This window comes from Varroa destructor, unplaced genomic scaffold, assembly GCF_002443255.2.
Source record: "Varroa destructor unplaced genomic scaffold, Vdes_3.0 BEIS01000003.1, whole genome shotgun sequence".
Taxonomy (NCBI): domain Eukaryota; kingdom Metazoa; phylum Arthropoda; class Arachnida; order Mesostigmata; family Varroidae; genus Varroa; species Varroa destructor.
In genome coordinates this window covers 45,773,360-45,785,810 of record NW_019211456.1, presented here as the reverse complement: position 1 = coordinate 45,785,810, position 12,451 = coordinate 45,773,360, and the positions used below count along the sequence as shown (strand labels likewise).

The window sequence follows — 12,451 nt, the reverse complement described above, 5'->3', positions numbered from 1 at the left end:
CAGACAACAGTAGAAACACTGATTGTCCTACGCGCTTGGTTCGTAGCGCAGTATCTCTCCACACGTGGGAAATATGCATTCCAAGAAAATGGACCATGGTAGTGGTTTTTGAGTTAGGTCCATAAAAATGAGCTTCTATGTCTTGCACATGATTACATACACCTCAGCAGCTATAGTCTATCGATCAATACAATCGGTTGTAGGAAGTCAACATTTAAACCAGTTGACGTTTTTTTGATAACAGTGTACAGGTATTGCATATCTGTATATAAAAAAAAAATCAGCAGCTATCAATTCCTAGTCCGTAAGATAACTGCTACTAGAGAAATAGGAAGAACTCTTAACAAATGTTGTCTACACGATGCCCCCGTCAAAATTACAGCAACATTACCCGTATGAACATCATAGAGATTATTTCAAGAAGTATTGTTAACGCACCCTTAACAAACGAGAGATACGACTTTTTTGATCGCCTACGAGAGCTCGTTTGACTGTTTAATCGGTAAGGTGGCAGGATAATAGGCTCCAGAGCTACTTCAAACTGGACGCTTTAAATGAACCAGGGAGTTTGTAAAGTAATTCGTCCCGCGTTTTGCTAGGTCTCCTGAATATTGCCGGCCTCTATTTCGGTTAGTCGAGTTGATTGCTGTTGTGGTTGTTGGCTGACGGCGGTCTGCTGGTGGTGAGGCCAGCGCTGAACGATAGTATGGTTACACTGTTTTCCGCTTAAAGGCAGAACCGGACGTAAAACTCGAAGCATTTATTTTCTGGTAGTAATAGCAGTAATAGACATCACAGCTCCCATAAAATAGGTTGGTAGGTGGCAGATTAGGTTTTACAAAGAGCAAAGTTTACTCATAGGAGCTGGCGAACGTCGGTTGTAAAGAAGTACTTATACGCTGTAATGCTTACGGCTTGAAAAATGGCCTGATTTAGGTACTTTTCAAGACCTTTTTCAACGAGGTGAAAAACGAGGCTATGCTCACAATGTGAATGGGATGACTGGGAGAAACACATATCGAAAAACGCAAGCAACTGAGTTTTTGAGACTATGCACACAGCAAGAGACCGATAGATGTGGGTCATGTAGGTACATACGTTGTGTGAATCGATATATGCACTTATTGGCCCCATTAGGCAAATTATCATCAGACAAATAACCGTATTAGTATAGGCCAATACGCGTCATGAGGTGATCACCGAATATAGACCGAATAAGATCTCAACATAATGAACCATTTCTACGGGCTGTACACACATAACCTAAATCTACAAAAGTTCAGTGGCAAGATCATCTGCAGTGTAAGATAGCCTATGATTGACAATTCCAATTGAAATGTGTCCGTTAAGGGACTCAACAATTCTCTTACCATAACCGACCAAGAACTGCTACTACAATATCAGAAAGGCACAGGTCCTCAAGTAACGCCCGTCAAGCTAAAACTCTTTGCCGGTAAGGGCCACTATGCCTTTTTTGCGCATGTTGATGACAGTGAAGGAAAGATTTCAACGGCAGACACCACATCAGGGAAACTATTTTAGCTGTTGAAGCCGACAGCCGAGCACGTTGAAGCTAATCGCCGGCTCCTAAATGCATGTCTGTTATTATGAGGGTGAGGATAGACCTTTGAGATCAGGATTAGAGGACATGAACTAATTGAATATATTTGTGGGCTGCAAGTTTGCGACCACTGTGATAATAACAGGTATCATATTATCACGTACCATTCGGTGAGAGATAAGGGAAGGCGTCAGATTGTTTACAATCCCCGAAGAAACAGGAGATTCAACAAGGAGAAATCTGTAAAATTGAAACATGAAATCGTTATCGAAGAACTTCCAAGTTAGAAATGTGTATATATATATATATATATATATGCGTCGTATTATTAATTTTACAAAATACAACGATTGTTAAGCAATCGTGGTGTGTAAATCGTTCTAGAATCAAGGACGTGAACTCGACGATCGGTCGCAAAATTTCCCAGATGATTCTGCCGCTTATGACGTCGCTAACACATGAACATCGCCACCGCATTTAACGCAATGGTATTAGTGAAATCGTTTTGCAGTAAGTTCAGGCCATATTTTCGATCTTACCCAGGTTACGTTTACAGTATCAATGGTACGGAAGCAAAAAAAAATCTTAACGATTCGAATCTTGATCCCGTGGCGCAGATAAGTTCTCAATTGATAGCTTACTGTCTTTGCCTGCTTTTTCTAGATACCCGCGTTATCAAACAAATGTAATCAATTTTTTACTTTTAACGAGACGCACAACCTCAGAAATACTAAATCATGATACGACGGGGCGGGTAGACAAATGGATAATCTTAGAAAGATTAAGACTCATACGCAAAACGTAAAACAAGAGGTGCATGCTAGTTGAATATAACATTGACAATGACGCAAGTAAACGGCCACTCGATAGCTGATTCTGTTATAGTGCGCCCGTTCTGGCCCCAAAGCCAGCCAAGCACCTCCTCTGTCAACGCGCCTCCACACAATCTAGTGGTGAAAAGTAGGGAAAAAGACTTGATAATGACAAGCTCAGTGCTCAAGACCGAGGTAAAGATGGATCAAAGGTTCTTCATCAACTTGCCACCAAACAAAGCGGCTGCTATTTTGACCGTGCTCAATTTCGGCATGTACACATATGATGGATCAATGAGCAATTTCTGATCGCGCAATCAGTTTGCGACCACAGCGATAGGTCGTCCGCTAGGAATCGTTATGTAAAGCGCTATGGAACTGGTATTGTACGTTTACAAGTGCTGACCAGCATTTGATCAGGACGTTTGAATTTTCTTTTAAAAAAAAAGAAAGAAAAACTATTTTCTATAATGATTTTCTATTTATGCAGCTAGTGTATCACATTATTAACGAACGCAAATACGTTTTTTATTTAGAATAGTCGTATTGAGGGCACTTTATATTCACATAGATATAATCAAGCGGGTATGTCCTATTAAATGTAGCACAGTGCGCTTATTATTCATTAAAAAAAAATATATATATATATATATATATCTATCCGATTATGATAGCTTGATAATGTTAGCAAAATATTTACAGGTAGGATATTGATACACTGAATAAATGTAGCTCATATTCGATGTAATGTAATAGTTAGGTTAGGTCTGTTATATTATTTAGATGCTTCTTGGCCTAGCATATCATATGATGGAACATTTAGAGAGTTTACTTCAATGGTATTGTGATCGAACCAAAGTCATTTCCGTGACGATGTTCTCTAAATATATAACCGAATATTTAACACGAGGCTTGTTTACGTCCGCTTTACAATTGCGGGATACCCGCATAGCTCTATTTGGCCACAAGCGTGATCAGCTGTTTTATTCAGGGAGTTCTTACCCTCATAATTACGTCGAAGTTGTTTCCTGGGATAATTAAGTTAACTGTAAAAATGTGCCTTGGTATATTCAATGAAAAACACAAAATAGTGTGCTGAGACAGCGTACCTAACCTTCGAAATCTAACAAGATATTCCAGACCTTAAATTCGTACCAACAAACCGATTAAATTAAAGATAGAAGATCATTGACAAAGACAAAGTTTGCCAAAATATTTTTTTTGTTTTGAAAATAATTTGCCAGAAACACCTATTATCAACCTAAGCAGATATAGGAAAATGCTTATAGTAGCACCGTAACGGTACAAACGCGTTCTCACTGAAGACTATAAACGGTGATGCAAAGTCGAATTTTCAATTATGTGTCTCTGCAACAGCCGACAAAACATAAATAACAACACAGCATTCTCTCTTCAGGCCGGATCTATTTACTCAGAGATAGCAGTGCCGCTAACTTGTATCTGATATCGTCGTTTTTGTTTCAAACGGGCTGAACTAAACCTTTTTTTTTAGCTACATATACTGATTGTTCGTCTTCGATTGGTTCAGCCTATGGACGCACAGGTAAGATTAAGCATGCACAGTTTGAATAAACGCCCTATATTGTCTGCAATGCATTACTAATAAATTTCTTAATACAATACTGTTGTTGGCCAACTTACCTAGACGATAAACCCATAAAGTTAATGATGCTGTAGATCAAACTTATTTGACAACAAGTTCTAATTTATCTTAATATCTTGTTTTTGTTTAGATAGAGAAATACAGTACAATTATCTACAGTCGAAGATAAAAATCATTATCGGTGTTCGTCATACCTTGACGTATCAGACAGTACCTGGTCTGTCACTTAAGTTGGCTACGTTTATATCCGGAGCAATGTTAATGCTCTCCTCCCTGACATCTTCCGAGCGACCCGGTATAAACGTTGCTGATCAAGGTAACTGTGTCCATGGCGGGACTTTAAGAAACGACACTCGGTCCCTTTCTTACATTGCCAGTATAAATTAACTGCAATTTCTGATTTTTATGTATGCGATTCACAAGCGTCATCTGTAGTTCTGCCACTAATATCATTTGTCAAAATGTGTAGAAAAACAATGGAAGGGGAGAATAGTAGCAACAAAGTTTAATACATTGATTGACATCTGCAACACAATTAAGCGGATAGAACTTTTGCGGTCGCTTGCTTTCAACAACACAGTTGTAACACTATAATACGTACAAAATAATTAATATATATTATGATAAATATTAATTATGAATTTTTTTTACTAGTTTTACGTGTTTGATCTTAACGTAAACGGTTTGTTTCAAACATCTCATTTCTCAGGCCCGATGTTACCTCGTTATTGTTCCGTACCGCAACATTTATCAAACAGTGTAGCAGAAAAACGTACGCATATTATCAACAAATCGTTGCGCAAGAAAGGCGTTCTATCGTCAATGAAAGTTGTCAACAACTTCGACATGCTATGATTATCACAACTTTTTATTATTTTTTTTACAATAGTCATTTATTATTTTAATTTGTCAGCAAAGTGAGTCCCAATGTGAGCCATTGAGACAATGGTATTATCGCCATTACGTCTAATATCTATTGTTTTTTTATCTAAGCTTTTCTGCTAACCAAAATCACAGATTCACTCAAATTTTTTACTAACATTAACTAGCATTACACATTAGCAAGGGCTGTTTCGTCAAAGAGAACTGTGTGTGTCCAATTTGTGTGTGTGTCTGTAAAATATTAGAATTAAATTTGACTTTTTTTTTCATTCATTAGCTTTATTATATTGTTGTGTACAGATGTGCATTGATTACCCATACACTTTATGCTTCTACAACTTTAGAGTTGTTCAATAAATTTCAATAAACAAAATAACCAAAGAACTTTTTCGCCATTTTGCGTGCTACTGAAAACAATATAAAAGAGGTCATAGCATTTATTACTGTCATTATTATTATTATTATATAATTGCTCTTATAAGCCAGTTGATTTGTTTTGTTCTCAAAGAAGCTTTTGTACAATTTCGTAAGACGTTCTCACATCTAGTTTTACATGACCAGAAGAGATTTATGGTTATCAATCCTGCCAGAAAACATGTTAGGCTCTCTTACCGCCAGAATCAATAAGCCAAACAGTTAATCAATAATGACAAAAAAAGGAATCATCGTCTGCTTACTGTAACACAATCTCCGTACTCTGAAATAACAGTCTCTCACAGCGAAAGTTATTTATTTAGGCTGCTTTTTTTTTATTCTCTACTAGACTTTTTTAGATAATACGTATACATAGAAAATGTAATTTATGACCACGGCACGTTGATATTTACATACTGAATGTATTCATTCGTTAAGAATCGTTTAGGAACCTTGTTCGCCCTTTCGGAATTGAACATGTCGTACGAGCGGTGTAAATATGTGAATCTACATACAATCTGCCTATCCAGAGTGTTTTTGAAAGTATTTTTTCTAATACGATCACGTAAAGACGTTGGCCTCTGTCTTGATGTTCAGGCACTCAAATCAATCAGTCATAATATGCCTACCTGATATTTATAAGCATTTGTGACACACTGTGCATAACTCGTCTAGCCCGTCAATGGATGGTTAAGCTATTCTAAAATATAATTTCACAGAAGGATCACAATTGCTTCATTACACAATTTGAGGGAAGACGAAACAGCCATGGCGAAAATACCACATAGGGAAAACTTCAGCGGGAAGATGTGTCGTTGATTAAAGATAAACTGGGTATGAAACTTTCCATTAGTTGATCACAGATCACTGTCGTAACAAAATGGTAACTGAACAAATCGTTTTTCAATATCTCTTCACAAATTTGCTAAAATGCCCTTACTTGTGATCGTTTGGAATTAACCTTGTCTTGCGCACGGAGAAATGTAAGTGCCCTCGGAACTATGAAACTGTCCAAACAGCAATGCGACAAGTGACCACTTAACAATGTGCCAGCTTGCATATGCTTGTGCGTTGTAGTCGACAGCCGAATGGTGCTAAAGTACCACTATGAGAGCAGAGTGCGTATCGAACTATACCGAAGGTAAACTGAGAAGAACCCCTCATCCTTGGGGTGTGTTTTAATGTGAAAAACGTTGACGTTGTGTAACTGGAAGGATCTATGGCCTTGTGTGATTGTGTGTGCAGGAATGCAACATGAGAGCCCAGCACAGGCCATCATGAGTAAAAGCCCAACAAAAAAACGACCTGCCAACAAGCGATATGAATAAACTCTCTAACGGTCGACGAAAGCACATCGTACTCTAAAAACTGGTAACGAAAAACGGTGACGCAGCAGGCTCCTATATCACCGTCACCGAAGGCAATCGAATGCAGTCAGTGGTTGAGTTGCGTCCTAAGAGGAACGAATGCCCTTGACAATGAGATCCAATGGCACCCTTCCGTGCCAGACGAAGAAGCTAAACAACATATAGAGGCTGCTGCTAAATATAATGATACGACCAAAGTCAACATTCAATGCCTGTGGGATCAGCAGAGGGTCGCCGTATCATCCGCGCAGAGTGTTGTTAGTTGTGACGCCGGCTCACTCCATCGAGATCCTCTCTCCTAACAGCGAGTAAGAGATGGAGGCCAAGCCAATCGTCTGTCAAACCACTGTGTCTATTTAATACTGTACCAGAGTTGTTTGATGGTATAGAAGCTAGCCATCGCTTGTAGAAAGGGCAATTTAACAATTGGATTTCGATACGAACCAGCGTGACTGTCTCGTCATGCTGTTGAAATATTTGTGTGATTTTGCTAGGATCTTATGTGAAATCCCTGCATAGGTAGTGCAAATCACAATGTTACATTACAGCTGCTTGATGATCGTTTCGCTCAAAACAACGTTGAACGTAAAAATTATGGCTCGTTTGATGGACATCCCGAAAGTGCGCCCGGCTTATATGAAAGGCCTTCGTAAGCTGTTAAGAACCGTGTGCAAGCTGCATTGGAGTCAATAAAATATCTCTATACTGAACTGCAACAGTTTCCACCTACACCTGAAGCTGCTGTGTGCCATGCAGTGCCCGAACTTCTAGTATCCTCTGAATTTGAGGATAACACACGGCATGATCAGCTGGTTGTTCCAAATACGTCACAGGGCAACGCGTCGTAAGCACTGAGATCCCCAGCTGGAAAATGTCTAGGGAATAGACTACTAAGATGCTTTAATTTCTATTGTACGCTGTTAGTCTACCCCCAACAGTACACCATTCACAAAAAATAAGTTTCCCTTTTGTATAACGAACATAATGAGAGTTTTCCAGCGCAAGCACAGCACTTCCGTCAGCTGTAACAGCGGTAAGGTCAACGTTTCAATGGGAACGTATCTCGACAAACAATAAGTCATTTACTACGAAGAACGCATCAGATTTCAACCGCTACCGCCACGCGAGAGCACTGGCGGCCGTACCTTCTCTACAACAACGCGTCTCATCAATCGTCAACTGAATTATTAACCGCGACGTATAGGGTTCTAACAGAAGAACCGATACGTAGTCTGTGAAAGTCCGTGATACTCCTACGGTGAAACTGCCAAGGGTCCTAGACCCTTATGCCGTGTTTGTCGGAGCCGCAAACATGAACCGCTATGCATTCCCGCAATGGTCATCAGCAGCTTCAGTCGACTTCAGTAACCGTTACAACAGCATCTTCACTACCTATGATGGCAACGGCTAAGATAGTTCACGGCAATCCACGTATGTCAGCGCCCTCGATCTGGACGGTGCGCTCTGCTTTGTATCGACGACAAAGATCAACAAACTAGTTGGAGTCAAGCATTTTCTAGTTCTAATGCGTTTACTACATAGAAGTATCGTATCTGCCTGACTAGCTATTTCGACAGTTGCGTTTGTGTAGATGTGTTTACTTACGCATATGACTTTGACGTTAACCTGCCAAGTAACTGTTTGACAAACAAAGCATACGAGCCTTCGAAGCGTCACATACTCTTGCTGATTAAGTCCGGGCTAATGGTTCCAACCATGAAATACCTGCAACACTTATCAGTATGGATCAATGTCACAGAATGGTGTGCAAGAGGTCACTGCAGGATGCTACAAATGGAGCAGTGGCCACGGGAAACGCTTGTCCGCATGATAGCTTAGTGTGTAACGGGTGTGTAATCAAAGGGACATGTTGTGGTCTAGGTTCAAACCTAGGCATGCACGCAGTTCGTTTCGTGTTGGGGGCCAGCCGTCTAACGGCAATACCGGACCCGAAACGTAGAGAGATGCGGGTGGATCGTAGCTGGTTCTGTCTGCAAACGAGTACAAATATGCGGCGTGTATCTGGTCTTCTGTGTCGCATCAATCATAAAGCCAGCGCGATTTACGGAGCGTTTGTGGTCGCTAAAGGCTATCGGTAATCAAGATTCGCCTTCGAACATGCTGTTAGCGAAATGTAGCAAAGCAATTTTATGATACGTTATTTTAGGACGGTGAGTCATACATGCTCAGCATGCCAAAAATAGCATCCCTCGTTTAACTGGCTAGCAGTCTTGATACCGTGTCATGTCGCATGGAAGACAAGTGGCGTGATGCTCGTTACTCCACAATCCGGAAACTTTCGCTTGATACCACAAAGAGGTGATGACGTTTGTAACCGAAGGTCATGCCGAAGAGGTTATCCACTTTTATTTCTCTTAACCTAACACAAATGACAGAACCTACCATATGCTACATCACCAAATAACATAAGCGTGAGATCGTCAAAAATGACAGATCATATTCAACTATCTACCCGTTGGCCCGAGCCATCTGATCAATCTGGATTTTGTAAAGCGACTCATGTACTAAGGATGTACAGTTTCAGTCCTCTAAGGGGATGCAGCTCGCTAAAGGGAAACCCACTCACTGCCGCGGTATCCAGTCACCTGGGGCTTGTTTCGTGAAAAGAGCACTTCTCAAGGTTTTTGGTGTGGTATAATCTCCGACGGGAGACCATTGCGCAATCGGCAGGTCACCAAATCATCACTCCATCGATGGGTTGTGTGTCATAAGACACATGGCGATTCTGCTCTTCAGATCCAGATTCTACTGTAAGCAACATAAAAAGTTTTTTTCACTCGATCTGCAATCGTACCGCTCGTGTATGTTTGGCCTAACATAAAGCAACTGGTCGTTCAATTGCTCTAGAGCTGCCAGGTATCTAGGCCATTTTGAGAGACTTGTCCAAACCGGTAAAGTGGCGCTTTTAGAAACAGTTGATTGTTACCTTGGAGGAACCCCCTATCATAATCGGCAAGATTACTGCCGTCGTCAACAACTTAGATACACCGCAAGCTTATACAGTTCAATTACAGCAATGCAATTCTTGCATGATGTTCCGGTAGGAACTATTCTTGCTGCGATAACGCCACAAAATGGACCAGGTCACAATAGCAATCTATCCATGGAGTCGATGCCACTCACTTAGTTTCGTTTAGCGCTACTCCTATTCAGGACTTACCAGTCTCTCGGTGTACGTTTTAACCGCGAGTACCCTCTCTATGAAAGAAGAACTTCGACAGGAGGGAGCGAGTCAGAGCAAGCGTTGCCGGAGTCGTGTATCTAGTTAAAGGGGACCATTTACTTCCTATCAAATAGAACTCTATCCGTGTAGAAAAATGTCATGCGAGTCGCAGCAAAATCTCATAATTATTATAGGACTCGACGAGTAGCGTAGCTAGAAATTACAATAGAAATCATACAGTATTTCATTAATGCTGATCGAATTACTGAATTATTATTTTTTTTTTATACAGATCGGTGTGAAGTGATGGTCCAACCATTTTATGGGTGGACTGTCGAATATATCAATAATAATATGATGACTTAATAATGATGAAAATTCGTGACACATTCTGCATTCGGCATAATTTGTATAGCTCGCCAATGAATGTTAAAGCGTTCCAGAATGTAGTTCCACAAAGGGGACACTATCGTTTCATGGCACAATTTTACGAAAGAATAAACGCTCACGGCGTGAACACCACATAGAACAGACCCTAGCAGAAGAATGAGTGCCTTCAGTCATCAGGGCCATAAGTGGCCTTACTTATTTGGCTGTTTGGAACTCACTTTATTACTACTTGTGTGCCGATTTAATAGAGCAAGATACCAGTATTTTTTCAAAATAAAATCCTATAACCAAGATTATAAATTTTCAAATAAATAAATTTAGGGTGACTTACAAACGTTTTATGAACTCAAGAATAATATATGTACATCAATATTAAACTATATTTCAAAATATATATATTGAATGTTTTTGTCTTTCACACCTTTGCTTTAAGCAGTTTTTCATCTCGTAGTCGCTCAACTCTTGGGAGTTTGCTAAAATTGTTTCTCAACTATTGTGTTTCTTTAAATAGTAAAATATTTTTATTCACGTGTTTTTTTTAGTGCCATTTGCAAATGCAATTCAGCCGTGAAACACTCCGATGGGGTACTACCAAAATATGGGCCTCATACAGGGAGCACTTTTGGAAAGCTTGTAGTAAAAAGTATAGTAGGGTCTAATGGAATGCCCAGCATTGGTGCCGGACGTTAAAGTTCGAAACATTTAGTCAGCTATACTTGAAAAGAAATGTGAAGGCTCGTAAAAACACGTGGTGCTGTAGATTCGAAATCGGCATAGACACACTTCGTTTCATGCTGAGGGTCAGCCGTCTGATGCATTGCCTATAAGCGGAAATTTAGCCATGTTTGGTGTCTGCGCGAGGTTTTGAACCTATACCACAACGTATCTTAAAACTTCAGCAGGTAAACACGTTACCCACTACGCCACAGTGGGCCAGACATTACCTCACAGTTATATTTGGTTCTTCAGCATTGCTAGACTTCACTCCATTTATAGTAGGAGCTTACACTGAGTGAGGGACAAACCAATAAATTGTGGGTGCACGTGTTATTTTTTTTTCCGAATCAGCTGTGTAAAACATTCTATTAAGTATCTTTTGTTGCATCAGGCATGTTTCGACGGCAACGTAAATATGGAAAAATTTCTTTCGCCAGCATTCTGTTCTCTTTGGCAGGTATAAAAAACATCCCACATTTGTAACAAACCACTTTAGCCAACAGCAAATTGTTTTTCTTTTAACGTTTATGAATATCCCGTAGAAAAAAACAAATGTGGCAATTATTACAACGCCTTCTTCCTAAATTAACAAGTAACTGATTAATGATAAACGTAGTAGAAATCTAGTTATCATCATTGAAATTGTGTTTGCAAGTGTAATAAATTAGGGTATTGGAAATCGTGCTACATTGCGTTGCTTGAAACAGCATCAAAGATAATTCAAGATTAATCTGATGCTGCTTTCGCACATTATGTTTATACATGTTGAACATCCATTTCCATGTTACCATCCACACCGCCATCAACAGCCCGTACATACACTCCATATTGTACTGTAAAATGTATCTGTGAGAAGCTTGGGAAAATGGCATATAATTTCCCTTAGAAAGATACATCAGCGCGGGGTACAGCAGTCTAAGTAGGTATATGAAGTATGAAAATTAAGCACAAAAAAGGAAAGAACTAGCACAATAGGTTAAGGACAGCTTTTATTTCAGTTTATAATTTATGATGTACTAGTTAAAAGGAGTGTTTCTAAACGCGTACTGCTTACTAACTGTCGGGTACCTTGCTGGGCAGAGGACAAAAACACATAATCGTCAAATCTACAATTTGAGCCTATCTAAGGTGGTCTCTTGAAGACTAGTCACCTTTATCTGCTTTTATAATTACTCTTTAGTGAGAATGTTTCAGGTTTCGGTACATCGAACACGTTCCTTTAAACTAGGTAATAAAAGATGGATTTTATTGATTGATTTTGCTCAGCAAACTGGAACTTTTTTGTGGTCACAGCTATAATATACAGTAGATTGCTAGCTTTGTTTGCCTGTTACGTTAATAATCTTTATCGTAAACTCTATGACGTTTTTTAGTCGTCGGAAGTCCCGCGAAATGGCGCCATTGAAATAGTTGTTACGAAACTATTTAAATTTGGCGCGCTTGAAAAGGAGGTTGCACTTGGCGTCTATTTGGGTTGCTTACGTCTTTGTCGGCATCTGT

At 39.7% G+C, this 12,451-nt stretch overlaps 1 protein-coding gene across 9 annotated transcripts in view; it reads right to left on the bottom strand.

Annotated features, from left to right (window-relative positions):
- Mitf (transcription factor Mitf) overlaps positions 1 to 12,451 on the bottom strand; it is a 105,344-nt gene that overhangs the window by 66,083 nt on the left and 26,810 nt on the right. For 2 of the 9 annotated variants that reach the window (XM_086985302.1, XM_086985303.1), the window contains exon 2: positions 1,726 to 1,801. The exons of 2 other annotated variants lie outside the window; for them this stretch is intronic. In XM_086985302.1, coding sequence (XP_086841428.1) covers positions 1,726 to 1,801 — 76 coding nt within the window. Of the gene's footprint in view, positions 1 to 1,725; positions 1,802 to 5,922; positions 6,193 to 6,233; positions 6,508 to 8,265; positions 10,542 to 12,451 lie in introns of those variants that run through there. 5 more of the 9 variants (XM_086985310.1, XM_086985309.1, XM_086985300.1 and 2 more) reach the window with 5 other exon arrangements.